This window comes from Rhinolophus hipposideros (assembly GCF_964194185.1).
Source record: "Rhinolophus hipposideros genome assembly, chromosome: 9".
NCBI classification, from domain to species: Eukaryota; Metazoa; Chordata; class Mammalia; order Chiroptera; family Rhinolophidae; genus Rhinolophus; species Rhinolophus hipposideros.
The window spans coordinates 33,848,091-33,871,791 of record NC_138055.1 but is presented as its reverse complement, the minus strand read 5'-3'; the positions used below and the strand labels follow the sequence as shown (position 1 = coordinate 33,871,791).

At 36.9% G+C, this 23,701-nt stretch overlaps 1 protein-coding gene across 3 annotated transcripts in view; it reads left to right on the top strand.

Annotated features, from left to right (window-relative positions):
- RECQL (RecQ like helicase) overlaps positions 1–23,701 on the top strand; it is a 48,744-nt gene that overhangs the window by 6,136 nt on the left and 18,907 nt on the right. For all 3 annotated transcript variants that reach the window (XM_081058445.1, XM_081058446.1, XM_081058444.1), the window contains exons 3-14: positions 4,354–4,551; positions 5,746–5,925; positions 8,257–8,363; positions 13,280–13,478; positions 16,671–16,837; positions 17,579–17,660; positions 18,674–18,822; positions 18,914–19,031; positions 19,530–19,668; positions 20,907–20,998; positions 22,025–22,244; positions 23,184–23,313. In XM_081058445.1, coding sequence (XP_080914571.1) covers positions 4,354–4,551; positions 5,746–5,925; positions 8,257–8,363; positions 13,280–13,478; positions 16,671–16,837; positions 17,579–17,660; positions 18,674–18,822; positions 18,914–19,031; positions 19,530–19,668; positions 20,907–20,998; positions 22,025–22,244; positions 23,184–23,313 — 1,781 coding nt within the window. The remainder of the gene's footprint in view (positions 1–4,353; positions 4,552–5,745; positions 5,926–8,256; positions 8,364–13,279; positions 13,479–16,670; positions 16,838–17,578; positions 17,661–18,673; positions 18,823–18,913; positions 19,032–19,529; positions 19,669–20,906; positions 20,999–22,024; positions 22,245–23,183; positions 23,314–23,701) is intronic.

Below are 23,701 nucleotides of genomic sequence, written 5' to 3'. Positions count from 1 at the left end.
TACCTCCTTTAATACTCAGGATCTTTCAGCCCAGCCCATAGTAATCCCTTTCTTTGTCTGTTGATTTACTGGCATGAGGAACCCAAAGTGGCCAAGAAGCGGTCAACTTCCAGTTCAGTGGAGCCATTGCTTTTTCCTCTAGTAGAAGCATTTCTTCCTTGTTAAGTAAGACCTCTGGACCCGCAGAGTCCAAAGTTTCAAGGATGGGAAGCAAACATTTCACTAGTGGATCACTAGGGGTAATAGTAAGAGGAGCCACTCTTATTTCTACCCCTGACCCCCAGGCCCCGGAATGCTGTCTATGGAAGATACAGCACTATTCACTGTTTTGGTGGATAAGGGCAGTTACACTGGCTTCCACGTCATCTTTCCTATCCTAATAGTCCTTAGTGATGGGCCAGGGAAGCAATGTGCAAATTCAGCTGGTTGCTAAATATTAGGGTTTCCAGGTGGGAATTCCTGCCCATTCTTGAATTTTTTTTGCTTTCTTGTTCCTGAATCCCGAGGTATAAACTGTTTTCTGTTCTTCATGATGAATCATTTACATAAAGTGACCAATACTACCAATTTCCTGGGTTCAAGGAGCCGATTTTCCCCATTTCCCAACCAACTTTTCTTGGGATTTGGGAATGGGAAAGTGAAAAAAATTCACAAGAACTGCTAAATACCTCTGTTGTAATTATGCATTGTGGAACTGGGGAAATAACCACAGAGTGGGTTAGAGGACCTCCTGAGTGTACTGCAGAGTGAGTAAGATGGACCCGAACCAAAACTGCATCGAACACCTGACTTGCGTGCGATCAGTCCGTCCTCTGACTGGTGGATCACCCTGGCATTTTAGTTCTCCGGGAATTAATCAGTTCAGAATTAATGTCTGGTGATTTCTGAGAAGTTATTTTCCTGTACACAACTACCCTGATAAATTTATCTGGAGGAAACTAGTGGAAAGATTTACTACATACATTTTTTTGATGTATAAGTAGCGTCCTTCCTCAACCTTCATGTTATTCAAGGGACTCTTGGTCTATAAATTGGTTCATTTCTGGGAATTGGTTGAAGGACTGTGACTATATTGTGATGATTCAAGATATACAGAATCAGGGCTTTGATTCTGTGCGAATCAAGCCTTCTGTGTCCATCTCAGGGATATCACGATCAACTAGCCAATGCCAAAGATGTCTGGGTCTGACTCTTCTGAGTCCTGCCTTTGCTCTGTTGCCCATTAAGGCAACCACATTGACTTCTTCTTTGGTCACGAATTGCCACCATTTAGCCCCTCATATCTTAGAATCCATTATTCTCATTGATTCTGGTAGTCTAGTTCAAACGTAGTACTTCCTACTGTCATTCCTGGCTTACGGACAGCAGCAGATCTCAGTGATGCCAGGGCTCCCTGCATGAATGTATTTCTCAGTCTTGGTGAAGGGAGTGTCCTCTGCATCTCCTGGGGGACAGCAAGAGAGCGGACGATCAATCACCCGATCATCCACTATAGCACTCCTATTTCCCCAAGCCCCTGGATCCCCTCTTTTAGAGTATAATCAGGAAGTTCTAGCCCTTCATCTTCATTGGAATCTTCACTGTGACATTCCATGCAACTTTCTGATAATTCATCTTTGGGGTCCAGTTTCTGGCAATCAACTAAATAAATTATTAGAATCAGTCCTGGCACTACATTAGCACACTAAATCCAGAAGTTCTTATTGAGTCCATACCAATAAATTTAACTTTATTTTAACATGATATTCCGTCCACTCTTCTGTAGTACCTTTAGGATCTATTTCCATATACTCTGTATTTTGCCATGTATAATGCGCTGCCATGTGTAATGTGCACCCACGTTTTGGGCCCAAACTTTCAGGGGAAAACATAATTTTTTATTCAAATTTTTACTTGTGTTTAGGTACTTGTTTTCTGTATTATAAAAGAATTTTAGTCTATATATTTTTAACATATCATGGTACAAGAATTTTATGTAACAAATCATTACAAAACACAAGAACAGATACAAGGAATAAGGAAGTTTATGTACCAATAACAAACATACAGTATTTATGCATTATTGAAGGCCAAGAACTCTTCGTCATTGCAAGTGCCTAGTAAGTTCAACAAAACCTTGTATTCCAGGGTATTATTTTGCATACGGATATCATTATTGATTTTTAGAGTTACAGTTTTAACTCATAAGCACAAGTAAAATAATTAAAAATGTTTATATAGATGTGGAATTAGTACTACCCATATTGCGCATCCTTGTTTTCTCTTCACAAATTTGGGTAAAAAAATGGGTGTTATACATAGTAAAATGTAATACCTCAGGAAAGACCACTCCAGGTATTTCAGGCAGGAGGAGACTGTTTCAGAAAGGGGAGGAAGGGCAAAAGACACTTGGCAGAACTTAGTGGCTCAAGGTCCCTGCTTCATTGGAATCTGCCCAGATGTTCCCATCCCAGTGTCAGAGCCTCACTCCTTCCTGATCAGTGTTGTTACTTTAATAGGAGTCCCTGCAATGTTGGGAATTCAATTTGCATTGTATTTCAGCCACCTGTGGGATTTAGATTTAGGGTTTGTATTCACTGATCTTGGCCTTGTAGCTATAAGAGGTGACATTTCTTATAGGACAATCATAGAAACTTTGAGGTCCTTCTATACAAATCCTGCATTGCTCTCCCTAAATTCTCCAGCATACTTTGAAGCAACCAATCAGCTTCATTATTTTCACCAAAATGTTAGGTGACAGGAAACATTTGGTCACCCAGACACTGACGTTCTTTAGATACTTAATTACTGGTGTCTGTAGATTATAATTTAAATACAAACTTTCTAATGCATGCCATGGAATAGCACTATCCCTTTTATCATTGCAAACAAGGATCCTTAATGTCTTTAAATCTAATCAGATCCGAGACCCAGTTCCAGGAGGCCCAGAAGCAATTCAGAGAACCCTCTCCTAAGTTTCTGTTCATCTGAAACAGCACTGGCTGTTGGTTAGGGCTCAATCAGATAAGGGGATTTATCATAGGGATTAGTCCCTACATACTCATGGGAGCTAGTTAAGCAGTCTAATTGCTGATCCTGATGTCTGTAATGCCAGCATTAGGGACGGGAAGATGGATGGAAGTGTGGTAGGGTAAGGATGAGCTGAAACCCACAAGGACAAAGTGGAATCCATCTGTTTCTCCCTGGGAGTCATGTTGGGGTGTCATGGCCTACAAGGCTCTGACTTCCAGATGCTGGTGCCCTGCAGAAGTGCTGGTGTGCTTGCTGCAAAAGGTTACCAATGAATTAGTCCAAGGCTTCAGAGAAGCTGTGGGCCAAGCAATTGGCCCAAGGACATTGAGCAGGAGCTGGAGGGACTGGCTTCTGCCTTATGTCAACAAGGTGAACCAGCAGATCCATGACGACATGAGTGAGCTGCAGTAGTACCTGACCTTATGCCAACCATCTGAATGTAAATCTTCCTGCTGTGTCATTTCCATCTTCTAAAGCTCATGCAGAATTCACTTATTGCCACCCCTCACCCAGACTCATGCAGGGAAGGGAATTCTGGCAGTTGGTACAATACAAAATCACCATAACATCCTATTTTAAATCATAATCATAAGATTATATCTCATGAAAAGACATTAAAAGTGGACACTGAATAATACAGGCAGATGTTTTAGAAAGCACCAATGATATCTTTAAAATTTTCTAGCTTCCACTGATGTGTCAAAAGGAATCCCACGTTGACCTTGTCTGATTAGAATCAGACATTCAGGCTTCTTTATATATTATGATAGAGCTGTAATCAAGTAGTGCACTTGATTTCTCTTTTTCATCATTTTGTTTATAATCACTGAATCCTTATCGTGCCACCATAGAAGTCCAAACGTGAATGTTTCTGTGAAATAATAGTTAAAAAGTTTCAAATAGCTTCTTTTTGCTACAAAATCTGGTCACTTAAATGATTTAGGAGATTGTTGGACCACTGCCTGCAACGTAATTCAAATGATTATCACTTATTTAAGTACTTAACTGTGTACCATGTACTGCATCCGGAACTTCCAGTATGTTACCTCATTTTATTTTTTACAACAGTGCTATGAAAATTAGGTATTATCCCCATTTTACAGATGGGGAAACCGAGGCTCAGTTAAATACCATGCCTGAACTCACTCAGCAGATAAGAGGAAGACCTGAGATTTAAGTCAGTTCTGTGTGACTCCAAAACAAATGTTCTTAACCACTCTGTTAAATTCCTGTAAGTTTATCAATCACTTAGATGGTGAGGGATATCGGAAAATCAATACGGAAACCTAAACTTGGAATTAACTTCGTCTAGTCATTGTATTTTTTTTTTTCCCCTCATAGCTCTAACTGAGGAATTGGATTCTATAACCAATGAGCTACATGCAGTAGACATTCAAATTCAAGAACTTCTGGAAAGGCAACAGGAGCTCACTCAGAAAAAAAACATCCTAACAAACAGAATAAAGCAGTGTTTAGAGAATTCTAATGCCGAGGACAGCAATGAGTGTGATTCTTCACCTGCCTCTTGGAATAAAGAAGGTTTACTTTTTTTCCCCCTTCTTAACTAGTTTTCTTCTTGTTTCTTTAAGTTGGAAGTCAAATCATTGTGCCTGGGTGGATCAGTTTTTCCAGTAGGCTTAGAGGTCCAACTGGCCATTCCTTAAGTGGCATGGGAAACTTGTAGGCAGACCATGTTCTATGGCCTTTTTGAATTAAGCTGTTATTGTTCAGACTTTGTTATTTTTTCTAAATATGGTTCTAACTACATTAATCAACGCTTGAAAAAATAATTTATTTTAACTTACTTTTCTAAATTTTCACTAGGCAAAGTTAAACAATTAAGAATATATTCAAACTTTTTTTCAGAATCTAGGCTATTTTCTTCCTCTAGTGAACAAACCTTTTTTGATTCAAGAACTTGCCACGTGTCATGTGTATCATTAATTATAATGGAATACTATAACTCTAGAGGGAATTGCAGTGTTTCTGTGGGCCTTGTTTTCCAGTGATTCACTTCTGAAAAAGATATTTACACCAAAAATTCCAGCTAATTGTTAACTTTGTTCATGATATTTGAGTTTTTTATGATACTTTGAGTTTCTTGGTCCACATTCAGACTGTTTTTCAAATATCTGATCAAGCAACTTCTTTGTAGGTTAACTCTCAACTGGCAAATGCTTCCATTTTTTTCTGATGTACTGTTTCTAATGATATTAAATTTGTTTTTGCTTAGTTTAGTAAGTTTAACTAATCTCAGAATTATTATATTATGAGAGTTAAATTGTCCGTTGTGTTAAATGTTGTCTGTTAAATATTGTCTAATATATATATATATGTATATATATATACATATATATATATAAATATATACACACACACACACACACACACACACACCGTGTTTCCCCCAAAATAAGCCCTAGCTGGACCATCAGCTCTAATGCATCTTTTGGAGTAAAAATTAATAGAAGATCCGGTCTTATTTTACTATAATATAAGACCGGGTATAATATCATTTAATATAATACATATAATACAAATATAATACTGGGTCTTATATTAATTTTTGCTCTAAAAGATGCATTAGAGCTGATGGTCCGGTTAGGTCTTATTTTCGGGGAAACATGGTATTCATTTGATTCTTGTCTATTATAAAAGCAGGCATTCATATTTGTATCTCATTTATAATCCTAAATAGTTCTAATATATTTAGCTTGATTTTTCTCCTTCTAGATTTTCCATGGTCTGCTAAAATTAAAGATGTTTTGCAAAATGTCTTTAAACTGGAGATGTTCAGACTACTTCAGCTTGAAACTATTAATGTAACAATGTCCGGAAAGGATATCTTTCTTGTTATGCCTACAGGAGGTGGGAAGAGCTTATGCTACCAGTTACCAGCATTATGTTCAGATGGTATGTATTAATAAAGATAAATTTTAAGTTGAGGAAATGTCATTTCTCTGGATGTATTTTTAAGTCTTTCAAAAAATAATTTGTAACCATACTTATGTAAAAATCAACTGGATTTTAAAAGCTTATCTTTCCATTAAGACATTTAAAGGGTTCACTTAAAGAGGGATGTTAAAGACTTTGATAGTAGTTAATTCTTTTATCTGATTCCTGATATATAATTAAAAACACGTTGAAAAAGTACTGGGAAAGGAATCAGTAGACCTGCGGTCTAGTCCCAGATTTCTATCGAGTGTCTGCCATGATGTCAAACACTGCAGGTATAGTAGTGAGTGGAATGGGCATGGTTGCAGTTTTCAGAGCTCAGAGTGTAGAGCAGCCCTTTCTCACATTTAATGTGCATAAGAATCACTTGGTGACCTGATTAACATGCAGATTCTGATTTATATGAGACTCGAGTTCTTGCGTTTCTAACAGGCTCTCAGAGCTGGTGCTAATACTGACTGTCAAGGGTAGAGAGCAGGGGTCAGCAAACTATTCTTAAAGAGTGGGTCAGTAAATATTATAGACTTTGTGGTCAGTATGGTCTCTGTGGTAACTACTGAACTCTGCCACTGTACAATGAAGCAGCCGTAGACAATATGTAAACAAATGGATGTGGCTGTGTTAAAACTTTACAAAACCAAGTAGCCAGCCCTTCGTTTGTTGACCCCTGGCCTGAAAATACAGGTAATTACAAGTAATTGCAATAGAGTTTTGTAATAAAGGTTTTAATAGGGAATTAAGTCAGCATAAAGATCGGTCTAGGAGCTGTCAGGGAAGGCTGTCCTGAAGAAGTGGCATTTCAGCTAAAAGCTAAAGGATAGGTAGGCAAAAAAAAAGAAAAAAAGGACAGTGAAGGAAGGAAGGGTGTTCATGTGTTCATGCAGGAAGCAGTATTTGTGAAAGCCCAAAAGTCAGAGAGAGCGAATTTCAGTGTGCTAGGCAGTGAGGGGCAGACATGCAGACAGAGTCTTGAAAGATATTTTGAAAACTTACCTTAGATTAATGGGAGGCCATTGAAGAGTTTTATACAGGTAAGAGACTTGTCAGATTTGTGGTTTAGAAGGATAATTTCAGCAGATGGAGGAATTCCAGAAGTACTTAGAAGATAGATGCAGTTGGACTTGACATTCATTTGCGAAGGGCATAGGAAAAGGGATAGTCCAGAATGATGTCTTGATTTTTGGCTGAGACAAATGGTGAAGTTGTTTACCGAAATAGGGTACATTGGAGAAAGAACTTATTTGTGAATGGTGAGAGAGGGAAGAGGATGAATTCAGTTGGGGACATGTTGAATTTATGATGCCTACAAGATGTCCATGTGGAATTGTCCTATGAGTAGGCGGATATTTGGGTGTGAAGCTTGGCTCTGAGAGATCTGAGTTAGCTGAGTTGGAGGCTGTTATGTGAAGATGGCCGTTGAAGCCATGGGATTGGAAGCAATTGCTGTGAAGGGAAAAAGAGAGGGGACCCAAAATTAGGTGTCCAGAGTTTTTTCAAAGATGAAAGAGACTTCACCCGGTTTAACTGTAATGAGAGGGTCCTAATAATGAGGGAGAAGGTGAAAATATAGGAGAGAGAATAATTGAGAGTACAAAATCCGTGATAAGGTCTTATCTGAGTTTTTTAAACAAGTCTGCCCTCTGCTTAAGGTTGTTTTAAGGAACAAATTATAGAAACATAAGGTCACATGTTTTAAGTAGTATAGAATAGCTCTTATAGCAGTCTTATTTCAGTTATAAGAGAAAGAGGATATATTACCAGAACTTCATTTAGTCAATAAACTTCACTGATTTTTATTCAGAATGAATTAATCTGCTTTAGTAAGTGGAAAAATACTCATTTAACTATCATTTTTAATACAGGTTGCTGTTTTTTGGGTTTTTTTTGGAAAATTTGGAATAAATTTTCCCTGATGTAACTGGATAGTATTTGACTTGATTTATATTATTTTACTGAGATTACCAACACGGATTTTTAATAACGTCGGTGAATTAAAAAATATAGTAATGTTGGTGAATTAAAAATAATATCTGTATTTTTAAAGGACTGAATAAGGGAAGAGATTTCTGTTTAGTCTTATATTTGCTTATTTGGCTTATGATCATTTATTCATATCTTCCTCCTTCATTAACGAGGGTAAGAAATAGATAGTATATTGCTAAAGTTGCACTGAAAATTAGGCTGAATTGATGGGGAGGTGCCCACTAATTATGGTGAAGAAGGTGAATGGTCGAAACTTGTTTTGGTGGTAGTATAGCATTTAACATGGATTTTTTTTTTCCCTTTTAGGTTTTACACTTGTGATTTGTCCATTGATCTCTCTTATGGAAGACCAATTAATGGTTTTAAAACAATTAGAAATTACAGCTGCCATGTTAAATGCTTCTAGTTCTAAGGTATTGGTCTGTGGTTTATTATTATTATTATTATTTTAAATTTTAGCTCTTCACTAAAATAGGAGCATTAGCCACAATTGGGTTGCTTATAAAATTATAAACCGATAAGTATTAATGTCAGGAATTGTAAACTACTGCTCAGGGATCAGTTTTAGCCCACTGCCTATTTTGTGTGCTTTTTGAGTTAAGATTGGTTTTTATATTTTTAAATGGTTAAAAAAAAAATCAAAAGAAAAATAATATTTTGTGAAGTGTGAAAGTTATATAAGATTCACATTTCAATATCATAAATAAAGTTTTACTGGAACACAGCCACGCTTGTTCATTTACGTGTAGTCAATGACTTTTCACAGATTTAAGTAGTTGTGATAATCGAGACCATATGGCCCACATAACCTAACATTTACTATCTGGCCCTTAACAGGAAACGTTTGCTGACTTGTTTTATATTATCCATTATAAATAGTAGGCAAGAATTCTAATTGTGCAATGTAATTAAATACAAAAAATGAATTACTAACAAGATACCCTACCCTGGTGGAATTTCTTCTGTTTGGGAATGGACTCTCTTACCCTCATCTGCAGAATAGAGCATTTTCCAGCCAATTTTTTTTAAAGCATTTTATTTAAATTTTCAAAAGTATAAAAAAGTAGAGAATATTATAAAAACTGTTTTGTACATATTAACCACCTTTAACCGTTATCAACATATGGCCAATCTTTCTTCATCTATCTACCCCCAATTTTCCCTATCTCTTCCCAGTTGGTTTATTTATTTGAAGCAAATCCCAGACAGCATATCATTTCAGTTTAACTTCTTCAGTATGTGTCTCTTTTTAAAAAGATAACTATAATGCCATCATCTCACCTAAAAAGTTTAATATCAATTCTTTAAAGTCATCAAATAAAAATATTCAGATTACTCTGTTTTATCAAATCTTATGTTTTTTTGTGTTATTTTTGTTTGCTTTGTTTTTAATTATGGTCCCAATAAAATTATGTTGAATTTGGTTGATATAGTCATAAGTTTCCCCTTATTTCTTTTTTATTTCTTGGGCAGATTATACGTTGAAGAAACTAGGTTGGTTCTTTGTTCTGTAGTTTCCTATATTCTGGATTTTCCTGATTGTGTCCTTGTTATGTAGTTTAACTTGTTTTTTTTGTTGTTGTTTTTTTTTTTTTTAGCTTGTTTTTTTTAGTTAGATCTGAAAGCTTGATTGGATTTAGATTTGGATTTTTTTTTTTTTTTCCTGGGAGTGTATGTTCCATGGCATCACTAAGGAGTTACAAAATACCTGGTTAATTTTTTGTGATGTTAAGCTTGATCACTGGATTCAGGTGACATCTGTCTGCTCTGTAATTATCAATTTCTCTATCAGCTTTTCCTCTTATAGTTTTAGCAGCCACTGGTGATTATTGCTTATTACTTAATTTTTTTACTTTATTTTACTTATTTACTTTACTTATTGCTATTACTTAATTAGTGGGTTACCAAATGGTGATATCTAATTCTATCACTCCTTCATATATTATCTAGACTTTTTCTATAAAGAACTTTTTCCGTATTATTAACTTCCTTTACAGATTGAAAATTCTTCCTCTTTCTTTACCAATTTTCAGAAAGTATTGGTTTCTAGCATTCTCCAGACGTGGTTAATAAGGTCTTTGTTTTTGTTGTTTTGTTTTTGTTTTTTTCCTTCAAGCATCATTATAAACATGAATTTTAAGCATTTGATATATATAAATTCGCAGTTATTATTCTTTTTTATGCTGAAATAGTCCCATCTTTGGGCGGTGTGTGTATTTAAATTGGCTCCTGAATCTTTTTTTTCTTCACCTCATAGCTTTTGACTCCTTGCTTTCTTTTATAAAAAGATAATGAAGGCTCATTTTGTATATTTCCTCCCAGGCCTGGAATCAGCCATATCTCTTAAGAAATCCTGGCTCCTTTAATTTTTCCCATATGTTTTTGTTTTATTTAAATTTTTGTAAATTCTTGTGTCATTATAACTGCGCTCTCTTTCGACAGAATGAACCTATGGAGAACTTTGCCTTCTAATACTGCATTTCCTTAAAACAGAAAAAGAGCAATGATTATATAAATATATATACATATATAAACACACATATTATATATACATTTACATGTACATATATAAATATGTATATATATTAAGTAGTTAGAAAGGTGTAGCTAAGTACAAGCTCGTATCATATCACTATTAATTGGAAAGTTAGGGAGAGAGGATAAGTCAAGTCCCATTTTCTTGTTGTTTTCACTTGTAGTTGATAGGATGAGAATAGAACTTGTTTTTTTTGTTGTTGTTGTTTTGTTAAAGATTTTTATTGGGGAAGGGGAACAGGACTTTATTGGGGAACAGTGTGTACTTCCAGGCCTTTTTTCCGAGTCAAGTTGTTGTCCTTTCAATCTTAGTTGTGGAGGGTGCCGTGGAGCTTCAAGTTGTTGTCCTTTCAGTCTTAGTTGTGGAGGACACAGCTCAGCTCCAGGTCCAGTTGCCTTTGTTAGTTGCAGGGGGTGCAGCCCATCATCCCTTGCGGGAATCGAACCGGCAACCTTGTGGTTGAGAGGATGCGCCCCAACCAACTGAGCCATCAGGGAGCTCAGCGGCAGCTCAGCTCAAGGTGCCCACCATTGCTTGCGGAACGCGGGGTGTTGAACCAGCAACCTTGTGGTTGAGAGCCTACTGGCACATGTGGGAATCGAACCGGCAGCCTTCTGAGTTAGGAGCACGGAGCTCCAACCGCCTGAGCCACTGGGCCGGCCCCTGTTTTTTGAATGTTGCTTCTCTACTTATTCTGCCAGAAGTTCTTTTTTTTTTCTTTTTGCATCTGCCCATTTCTGAGGATATAGCCTTGGGTTTGCTGTCCTAAGATTTCTAGGACATTTTGGACCAGTTGTAATGTTTAATATACTTTGGCTATTTCTAAACAAATTAGGAATATCTCAAGGAGTTAACAAACTGCTTTGCTGGGACGATGAAGGCAGTTTTGACTTTCTCTTTCAATCACATTTACGACTGTTCCTTTTTAATTTTTTTGTATTAAAAAAATCAAAAAAAGGAAACATCAAATTAGGTCTTAAAAAAATCAGAAATTGTCAGAAAAAACAATGGAGCAAATTGTCTGAAAAAGGAAGAATGCTGCATCATGTTGATTACATTTATTGGAAGGGTTGGAGAAAAATTAAAATGCAGTTAGCTTAAGAATTTGTGTTATCTTCAAGTCAACTCATTTCAGGAGTGGAAGAATCCTTGGTCATTTTTTAGTATAAAAATTTACGCAGGTTTTTTAAAATATATTTTCTACATTTAAAGAGGCAATCCTACAAAGTCTCCTGTTTTCCACACAGGATAAATTCCTTGCTTCAACTAGCTCTCAGTGGAGGGGCAACTAGTACAACACCATCTCCCTGGACAAAGAGCAGTGGAATATTCTGTTTTGTTGATTTATACAAGGTTGGACAATTAAGTTTGCGAACTTGTTGCAAACAAGTTCTATGTTGCTAACCTTTTTTTGATATCAGAGGGATTATCCATTATGAATTTGTACCAACTGGACAATAGTTAACCAAGTTTACCATTTGGAAGTACTGAAAAGGCTGGGTGAAAAAGACGACCTGAACTTTTTGCCAATAATTTATGGCTCTTTCATCACGACAGTGCATTAGCTCATGTGGCACGGAGTTTGAGGGAGTTTTTAGCCAGTAAACAAATAACTGTACTGGAAGACCTTCCCTACTCACCTGATCTGGCCCCAATGACTTCTTTCTTTACACAAAGATAAAGGAAATATTGAAAGGAAGACATTTTGATGACACTCAGGACATCAAGGGTAATATGATGACAGCTCTGATAGCCATTCCAGAAAAAGAGTTCCAAAATTGCTTTGAAGGGTGGACCAGGTGCTGGCGTTGGTGCACAGCTCCCCAAGGGGAGTACTTCAAAGGTGACTGTAGTGATATTCAGCAATGAGGGATGTAGCACTTTTTCTAGGATGAGTTCGCAAACTAAAATTGTCCAGCCTCGTATACCTCTTCATATGTTTCTTCATCAATATCTGTAGTAGTCAAAGTTTCTTCCACATCTCCCAGTATCATATTTAATTGTTGATTATAAGCATGTAATCTACTTCGAAGCTCTTTGTCATTTCTCATTTTCACATAAAATGAGCCTGACGAGATCCAACAGCTCTTCTATGGGATTGGTAGTTTATTACTGGTCCACATTGTCAGACATGTTTCAAACCCTCACACCATTGTTTCTTCACACTTCTTTTGGTCTTAATTAGGTGAGAAGGAAAAATATGACACCTAATCTGCAAAGTAGTGTATAAAATAGAAATAGCACTAAGAATCTAATAACTGTAATTCTTAAGATTTACTTTTGTTATATATATAACATAAATACATATTTCATATTATAAAATCTTACTTCAGTGACTAAAATACTTTATAAAACCTAAATAAAGAGGTTATCAGTAGATTTGATAGCATCATTAGAGTACCTAATCAACAATAAATTGTGTTCACAGACATATGTGATAACAAATATAATGTTAACATTAACAAAACACTTCTTTATCACCATACCTGTTGAATTTAGCTCACATTTTGGCATTTATTGCAAACAATTTAGAATTGTGCCTTCATAGAATAAATGTTATTGTAGTGTCGACATTCATTTCTTGTTTATCACTAGTTTGGGTGTAGGTCAATAACTAAAATCCTGTTTACCTAGCTGCTATGCAGTTGAGTCCTGGGATGTGGTTTCAGTTTTAATGAACTAAATAGGAGCTGTTACAATAGCCCAAGGCTATTGCTTTTTAGTAATGACCCACTTCATTTATTACTTTCTACTTCTGCCTGCTGTCATTGTGTCTGTTTTTCCTTTCAATAGAGTCATGTGAAATGGGTTCATGATGAAATGGTAAATAAAAACTCCAAGCTAAAGCTAATTTATGTGACTCCAGAGAAAATTGCAAAAAGCAGAATGTTTATGTCAAAACTAGAGAAAGCCTATGCGGCAGGGAGACTTACCCGAATTGCTGTGGATGAAGTTCACTGCTGCAGTCACTGGGGTCATGATTTCAGACCTGGTATGTATGTCGTCTCTAGAAAACATGATGCTAGGGACTATTTTCTTACTCAGCATTACAGGATGGAGAAATCCCTGTTTCCATTAAATTTATCCTCTCAGGCAGTTATTACTCATTTTGTCTTGCCACTTCTCCCATGCTATTTCCCAGTAAGTTTTTCCCTATCTTAGAAAATCATTCAACCACTCACACATTTGCTCAAGCCAAAGTTTTAGCAGTTACCTTTCTCAGTCAGGAGACAGAAACAGTTATTTGAACACAGAGAATTTGATATAAAGAATTAACTAGATAAAGTTTGGTTATAAACAGCTAACTGAAAAAAAAACAAAACAACTCTGGTATCATGGAGGTAAAAACTAAAGAAGCAACTACCATTGCTAGGGCTGGGGGAATAGAAAGAAAAGTTTGGAACTCATAAGGTATGGAAAGCTAGAGGAGGGAGTCTCATGGTGCTGAAACTAAGAACTTCCTGGTGCTCGTGTCTCTTAGTAGAAGCAGAGGCGGGGTGGACCTGTGATGAAGCTGGTTCTCCAAAGGTTGGGAAAATGTCCACCTGTATTCAGCTGCTGCTAAGGAAAGACTGCTGCTGCAGGGAGGAAAAAGCCTTGCTGGAGAATCATTGTCAAGAACACAGACAAGCCCCAGGAAGTAAACAGGAAGGGACAATAACCTACATGGTCCTCAGCCTTGTACTCTGCCCTTCCAGGACCAGCTGGCAGAGCAGAAAAGCAGTGTGCACATTGCCTGCTCCAGCACCACATAGTAGAGTATGGATGGGCGGAGTTGGAGCTGAGATCAAATAACTATTAAATGGCGCATCATCCTTAATTTATCCTATCTCTGCTGATCCAATCCACCACCAAGTCCCGTCAGCTCTGCCTCTAAATTGAGTCTCAAGTTTATCCACTTCTCTTTGTCTGTACCTCTATCTCTTAAGTCCAGCTGGGATCCTTTCCACTGGTCTACAGTCGCTCCCCAACTAGTCTCTGACTCCAGTCTTACCCTTTCATAGCTCATTCTCCACACACCAACCAAAGTGATCTTTTCTACATAAAAATCAAATCATGTTACTCCCCTCCCTAAACTACCTCGTTGGTTTTCTTTGTACTTCAAATAAAATCCATATTCTTAACGGGTCTGTAAAGCCATATGTGATCTGTCTCCTGTTTGTCGCTGATTTTCTATTCTTCCTTCCTCACTCATTATATTGTAACCACATGGGTTTATCACTGTAAACACTTATCTCTCTCTGGTAATAAGATATGGTCTACTCATTGCATTGTCTGGTTTCTTTGCTTGAGTTCTAATTCCATCTACATAGCATGTTGTCTTGTTCACCACTTTATCTCCAGTGCCTAGAGATATGCTTGGCATATAACAGAAAGTATTCGACATGTCTTTTGGTTAATGGATGGATCTTGGATTCTCTCCTCCTCTTTCCCGGTCACCCCAACTCCCCCAGTATCCTAATAGTCACCAGGACCTGTGGGGTTCTAGTTTATATGCTTCTTTTCTTTCTGATCCTGTGTCATGCCTTATTTCATATTCTCTTATTACTTGTTTTTTATTCTGTTGCCACCTTTTAACTGGTTTCCCTTCAGTCTTTTGCCTATTCCAACCCATCCTTTGCACTGCCACCAAAAGATGATTTCTGAAACGTAACTCTATTTATGTCCCTTGTCTACTTTTAAAATTGCACAACTCCTCATTTCCATAAGCTTCTTAGAATCAACTAAGTCTTAACTGAAGCGTGCCTTTCTCTCTGTACCCTTCTGTGTAACAGCATCAGTCAGGGCAGGGAAGCAGAGCCTAACTGAATGTTTGGAGACAAGGGATTTATTTTAAGAAGTAGATCCACCACAATTATGAGGAGCTGGGAAGTGAAGGTCTGAAGGGAGAGTGGAAGATCAGAGAAAAGTCACCGACCAGTCCTGAAGCACTGCTGTGGGAAGAGCAGCGGCGCTTGTAGGGGAACCTGCAGCTGGCACAGCCAGTGCCAAAGGGGACTGCAAAGGGGGAACTCGCCAGAGGTCTCTGGTAAGCTGATTTCTCTGAGTAGCTGTCACCTCTGTGGATCCGCTGCCAAGCATCTAGTGGGGCCCCTGTTGATGAGCAAGGCCTGTGTTTCTGAAGAAGAGCTGATGGAGTGGGAAAGAGCTAGGACAAGATAGACCAGGCTGGGCACCCCTGCATATATCCATCAGCCTCTGCCTGGAAAGAGCTCCGATAGGAATGGCAGCTGTTTCACTTCTGCCTCCCATACCTTGCTCACATTCCTCCTCGGGGCCAGATCTAACTCGGAGCCATACAGGGAATGTAGTTCCCTGCTTACCAGAGTTCACGGTAGACCCATGCAGCACTTTTCTCTGGTTTAGCCCCACGGAACTGCTTGCTGTTATCTGACCCTGCCGAGTAATTTTATGTCAGTATGTCTGCTGTGTATATGCTGTTTTCTCCCCTGCTGTTTTCTTCTTCCCTTCATAGTGAACTGCTGCTCATTCGAGACCCAACTCAAAGTGTTCGCTCCTTGGAAACCTCACGACACCCCAAGCAGTTACTGTCTCCTCTGTAGTTTCCTAGGAGTCCTCTGCCTTAGCATTTAGCATTTTCTACCACATTTCCTTTTCACTCTTCTCCAAATAATTTAAGTACTTAAGAGAGTGCTTAAGGACAACTTATCTAGTGATTTAGATGTATATGACAAGGGTGACCCCAGAATGGTCCCCCTGAAGTAGGTTATATGAAAAGCAGTGCCCTCACCAACCTTTTTCTGGTCTGCACTTGCCGCTTTTGGATGCTCCTGATGGGAGAAGCGTTCTGGCTGACGGCCTCTTTCATCTCTTGTCAGCTGTAATAGAGTCGAACACTATGGCTTCTCCGAGCACTGCCTCTTGAATCCCCTGTGCAGCAGGTGTAGACCAATGCATAGCTTCCTGGGAATGTGTAGGTATTCACTCTCTTCAACAGGGAGTTCCACTTGTGACCAAGAGCAGTGTTTCTGAAGAACCAGTTAAAAGTGTAATAAAGCCTGCCTATTCAAAAAGGCCGCAACTGCAGATTTACTGAGATAAAGAGCTGTGGAAATCAAATTACAAAGCAATCATTGATTATCTGCATCTTGTTAAAAGGGCTTAATTTACTCTCTTCCTTAAAGGATAGAAAGAGGGCCACTGTGTATTTTCTTTTTTCCAGATTATAAGGCACTGGGTATCTTAAAGCGGCAGTTTCCTAACACAGCACTCATCGGGCTGACTGCAACTGCAACAAATCACGTTTTGAAAGATGTTCAGGAAATACTGTGTGTTGAAAAGTGTTTTACTTTTACAGCTTCTTTTAATCGCCCAAATCTTTATTATGAGGTATGTAACTTTTATATTAGTTTACAGCTTTTGTGAAAGATTGTGGCAGAGGTTATCTTTTCATTATGTTCATTTTCATGAGTAACAGTTAACTATGTTTAAACGTTTTTAAAATTAGGAGGTCATTATAAGCACATTTATCAATGCTTTCTTTTTATATCTCTTGCGCTTTTATCTCTTCTACAGTAGGTTAAGTAGAAGACACTATCTTGTTAATAAATGTATGTACATTTTTGCAAGGATGGAGAGAGCACGGACTGATACCGAGGATGCTAATGACATCACTACTGAATTAATTAGGAAATAATACAAAATTAATATGTCATTAAAGATTTGCTGATATTGCCTATTTAGACTATATTTGATATATAACCTTGAAAGTTAAATAACCTAACAGCTGTTTTTTTCTTTCTTTCTAATCCTTTTAAGAATGGACTTAATATTTTTCCGAGTTTTCATTAAATAGTTGTGCCATAGTTTATGGTTTTATAAAAGTAGCATCGGACAATAAAGTCTCGATCGTTATGAGTTACGCCTCATCTCTGGTAAATTCAAAAATAAGGATCAAGAAGAGGCTGGGAGATGGCAGGGGTGAGGCAGGTGAGGTGAATCAGATGAGGCGAGTGAAAGAGTAGCAGAAAAAACACTATGCTCATGAAAGAATGGCACCTTCAAAGGTGTAAGTGGCTACTTGGATGGTACTCATTAATATACTTTTTAATAAGTTGGCTTTTTTTTTAGGTTCGGCAGAAGCCCTCAAACACTGAAGATTTTATTGAGGATATTGTAAAGCTCATTAATGGGAGATACAAAGGGCAGTCAGGTAATAAAATAACAAACCAACTTTGAAGACTGAGAGAGAACTTTCAAAAAATTACTAACATGACACTGATATAATATACTGATAAATGATTAGCACCAAAAAATATTAAGGCATGGCAAAAGATACTTGAACATGTTATGGTAAAATTTGCTTGGTGATCTTAGGAACGGGGTGTGGCATTTGCTAACGTCACAGATTATAAGAGTCATAAAACTGATGTATTTTTGCTTATTTATACTTAATTCCTTTAAAGAATGGAACAAATGACATAATGTTAATTTTAGACAGCACGTTTTAGTAAGTATCCACTGTTTATAAGATAGAAGGTGAGCAATGATATTCTAAAGGGATATAAAATATAGTCCCTTAAAGTAGAGGACAAGTTAAAGAAATAAATAGTACATATTTAAAGAGTTAAGTATAGATGGAGTTAAGAGAGATATATATACATTTGTTCCAGGATTAATGAATAATCAAGTGTTCTGAAACAAACACGTGTAAAAGTAGCATTTCAAAACTGTCCTGTGGTTTTTTCGGGAGATATTAATGGGTTCCCCCAGTAGAAGGAGTTCTAGGGTCAAATAAGTTTGTGCAAGGCTGCAGCTAATTATTTCTCCTAAAGATTCAGAACATTAAAAGTTTTGACCAGACCTGCAAATAAATAAACTTGTTTAACTTTGTTCAATGCAGTCCCCTAGATTCATTTGCATGTGAAACTTTTTTCCCATCACACTTGCTAACGTCTTATGGCGAAACCAGTGTGAGCAATACTGTATAGTGGGAGATGAAGTTGGAGAGAGAAGAGAAGTAATGGGAGCCATCACTGGTGGCTTGGCTCATTTCTGCTTTACAGCCAGCTGGTGATCAAACCAAAAAGTTAGTGTGTTAAGGTTTTGGAATTTTTCATAAATCCTTTTTCCCCATACATTGTATTAATCAGTATTTGTGTGTGTAAAAATTCTCTTCCAGGAATGCATTGTATATATCTAACAATTGGGCACATTTTCCTACAGGAATCATATATTGCTTTTCTCAGAAGGACTCTGAGCAAGTTACAGTTAGTTTACAGAAACTGGGAATTCATGCAGGTGCATACCATGCCAATATGGAAGCAGAAGATAAGACCAAGGTTCATAGAGGATGGTCAACCAGTGAAATTCAGGTTAAGTATACATCTTCAGTAGTAGCCTAATTCACCTTTAAGAATATTTTAGCTTGACTTAATTGACAGATAAAATGTCAAAACATTTTAGGTAGTCGTGGCAACAGTTGCGTTTGGTATGGGAATTGATAAGCCAGATGTGAGATTTGTGATTCATCATTCAATGAGTAAATCAATGGAAAATTATTACCAAGAGAGTGGACGTGCAGGTAACTCAAATCCAGAAGTCATTTTTTAAAAAGCTTTTCCAGAAATACTATAAATGCTGTTTAATAATTCTGTATTTTTAATCTCTATTGGCTGCTATTTTTAGAATAAACGATTAAGTCTTCACAGTTTTATACTTATTTGCCTATGCAGAAATTACACTTAAGTCCTATTGGAGTATGAATTATTTCCTCTTCTGTTTACTAAGATAATTTGATGTCCATGTTTGCCTCCTGAATTTCCACTTGGTGGATTCCAATCTATAATTAAAATAACTGGATTACTTATGGACCCATTTTTAATAAAGCTGATTTCTGATAAGACTTTCTAGTTATTGTTTCTTTTTTAATTGAGGGCAGCTGTTACAAACTTTCACATCGCTGAAATTTCTAGATGCAATATAGACAACGAAGCATTGCCAGCGAATTTTACATATATTATTTTTGTTTGTTTTGAATTTTTAAAGTAATTATGCAATCTCAAGATATTTCATACTACAGGTCGAGATGACATGAAAGCAGATTGTATATTGTATTATGGCTTTGGAGATATATTCAGAATAAGTTCAATGGTGGTAATGGAAAATGTGGGACAACAGAAGCTTTATGAGATGGTGTCATACTGTCAAGACATAAGCAAGTAAGCCACATACCTTTTCATAACTTCTCTCTCTCTCTCTCTCTCTCTCTCTCTCTCTCTCTCTCTCTCTCTCTCTCTCTCTCATTCTCTGAAACTGTATTTTACTGAAGGTTTTGACACAAATTCACAGTGAGTTCAAGCTGTTTTTTCTCTGGCACTTGTGTACAGCTTCATAAGTTTGAAAAGGTGTTGTAAGAGGTGTTTTGAGAGTCGAGCTGAGTAACACATACCATCCGACCAGCTGATGGGCTGATGAAATAATTAAGAGCAGGATCAAGTTTCTCCTTAAGAAACAAATGTAAATCTGTTTAGGGTGGCTCTAGTTAGAGCATATAGCTCCTTGATGGCTTCTTGGTCTAGTCATCTTTGTACTCTTATTGCTCATCACATAAAAAGGACTCAGAAATTTTGAAATGATCATCAGTGACTGGACAGTGACAGAAAATGTTGTTTCTTTCTTATAGTTTCTTCAATAATCTAGTTAAAATAATGAGAAAATTAAATTTGTCTTAGATGTCTGGTAGATCCCCATGAAGCATATATTGGGGTTTAGACTTACATTGATACTGTGAAATACAAGAAAACTTTTTTGCTACCAGAAAGGTTTTCTTCATAGTTGTAAAATACTGAATCTTAAAGTGAATCTCAGACTTCTTAAAAGCTATATTTATCAAGTACATATGGAAAAAATTGTGTGATGGACAGGTTAATGGTCACCAAAGATGTCCACATCCAAATTGCTGGAACCTGTGAGTATATTACCTTACATGGAAAAATGGAATTAAGGTTGCTAATCTGCTGATCTTAAAATAGAGAGATTATCTTGGGTCATTTGGGTGGGTCCAGTATAATCATGAGGGTCCTTAAATGTGGAAGGAGGCAGAAGAGGGGGAGGAGGTCTGAGTGATGTGATGTGAAGATTCAACCGTTTTTGGCTTTAAGGTGGAGGAGAGGGGGCCAGGAGCCAAAGAACACAGACAGTCTCTAGAAACAGGAAAAAATAAGAAGAGTCTCCAGAAGAAATACAGTTCTGCTGACACCTTGATTTTAACCCCGTCAGACCCATGTCAGACCTCTAGCTCATAGAAACATAATAAATTTGAGTTGTTTTAAGCCACTAAGTTTGTGGTGATGATATGGCAGCAACAGGGCACTAACACATTACCCTGTATTTTGAAACAGGGATTCTTAAAACTTTATTAGATCACTTAATAATTTGTATCTCTAAATGTTTGCAGATGTCGTCGTGTATTGATAGCTCAACATTTTGATGAAGTATGGAACTCAGAAGCATGTAACAAAATGTGTGACAATTGCTGTAAAGACATTTGTGAGTTCACTGATTTTTAAACTTTTATAGGCTCATAGATACAGGTAGGACTACACGAGGGCAGTACTAGACCCCAAAAAGATTATTCAAGGTGTGAATAGAATTTCCAGATTCAAAAGTAGCAACAGTTTTGAAACAAAGGTAAATAAAAGGAAAAGCTACATGTATGTGCATGTATATTGTTATATATTGCTCAGTATATTGCTATACTGAGGGCATGTGAAATTTTTAAAAAATGAAGGAAAAAGTTTAAAAGTTCCTGTAAATAAAAATATTACTTATATAAGACTAATCTCCAGTACTTTATAGTAACTGATTGGGAAGAGAATTTTAGTGCAGAGTAGAGATTATAGTGACTCATTTTTGATCCAGATAATCGCTACTTATAAAACACTACCAGTGTTTTAGTACTCTATTTTAGCTTTTCTTTCATCCTTTGGTTTTCAAGAGCTAGACTAACTAGTTCTTTACTGAATTCTGATGCTTTGGTGGATGAAGATCACCACACCACAATTTTAACTTTGCAGCTAGAGAAACTTGTTTGTGAGTTTATTAGACTGTATTTTACTGACCAAATTAACAACTGTCTGATATATAAATTACGATGGTAGGGTAGTTAACAACTGGGGATATCTGTCCAGGACATTTTTGTGTCCAAATCAGAGTAGCTGTGAGGCCATACTCATTTTCAGACTATTGCTTAATGAGCACACATCAGGTAAATATGCAGAATAAACTGACTTTCCCAAAAATACCTCTTAGTAGCTGCCATGTCTGGTAGACACTCTGGTTCCTGGAACGTACCCAAAGACCATCTGATAACCAGGCTATTTTCTTTACATCACTGTAAATCTCACCATGTCTTACAGAGCCTGTGACTTGGTTAGTGCTGGACTTGGGGAATGGCCTAGTTTTAACGCAGAACACATTAGCAAATCAATTTGATGACTCCTTTTCAAACCTGTTTAACCACTTAGGATAGCCCATCTTTGTCCTAATTTCTAAACTGTGTCTCTTTCATTATAGCATTTGAAAGAAAGGATGTAACAGCCTACTGCAGAGATCTAATCAAGATCCTGCAGCACGCAGAGGAAATGAATGAAAAGCTCACGCCACTGAAACTGATGGATTCCTGGATGGGGAAGGGTGCAGCAAAACTGAGAGTAGCAGGTGTTGCTCCTCCCAAACTTCCTCGTGAAGACCTGGAGAAAATTATTGCGCACTTTCTTCTACAGCAGTATCTTAAGTATCTACAAACCTGTTTCTTGTGCTTTGTGTTGTCTTCATGACTTTATTTTAAACAGCACACTATACTTTTATTTTGTCATTCATGGAATAAGTATATACAGAGGGTGCCAAAAAATGTATACACATTTTAAGAAAGGAGAAAACTGTATTAAAATTGTAGTACTTTATACTGATAACAAAAGATGAATACAAGTCACGTTTGACATCTGCAATTACAAGAAGTACTCAAAGTGGTTACCATCAGCGTAATTTTAAGAGTTTTTTTCTTTCTTAAAATGTGTATACATTGTTTTGGCACCCTCTGTGTTTTCCCAGAGATTACTTTGAAGAAAAACCCTAATTTGCATATATAACAACTGTAGAATACTTTATATAATTTTCATGTATATTACCTCATTTAATCTTAGCAACATTGCCAGATGGGTAGAAGACATTCTCATTATCTTAATTTTAGAAATAAGAAAACTAAGACTGTACAGACGTTAGTTATATCTCAGTGGATCCATAAATAGGAGATATGTTAAACTTAAGAAATAAAATGGTAGAATGTCCAAAACCAGTACTACCATAAAAATGATGATTTATTCAATCACAAGAATCAAAAATTGGCTAAGTTAAGAATAGACTATTTTCCTCCACAATATGATTTGAGTCTTTCTCATTTTTATAATCATTTTAAAATAGTTTTGCAGTTCTTTCATGTGAACTTTGAACACTATTCAAAATTTACCTAAGAACTACAACTTTAATTAATCACTGCATGTCAGAAAAAGCACAAAACTAAAATACTTCCTATAAAGATAAATTGCACTTTTATAGTATGTTTATTTCATATCAATGTATTACTTAAAATTACTGCACTTCTGGTTATTTTTATAAATTTCATTGTCTTCTGTAAGTCAGAACCTTTCTGATTGTTGGCCTTTATCTTCTGCAGAGAAGACTACAGTTTTACAGCTTTTGCTACCATTTCATATTTGAAAACAGGACCGAAAGCTAATCTTCTGAACAATGAGGCCCACGTTATCACCATGAAAGTAAAGAAGTCCACGCAGAGTTGTTTCAGGGTAAATGACTGGCTATTCATTTTCAAAAATTTTAAAAATATGTTAAAGCCTATGGGATGCTTTTCTTTAACTAGTACTCTCCTAGGCCCAGTTAAACATAAGAGGTAAGTCAGTGCTGTTCTTAGAATCTGAGTATGGAAGAAAGAAAAAGATACCTTTGTTTTCTGTGCAGACATTAAGTGCAAGAATTTAGACTAGCCTTTCAACATAGACGAGGGGTTTCCAACCTTTTGGAATGTGAATACTCCATTTTCATGTCTGATTTTGTGATGCACCATGCCCTCGTGATACGGGTCACGATCAATGTTGGTTGAGAAGTCTGCTTCTGCGGCAGAGGTTGAAAACACTGTTATAAATACTATCGAGCCTGCAAAAGCATGCGATGTAC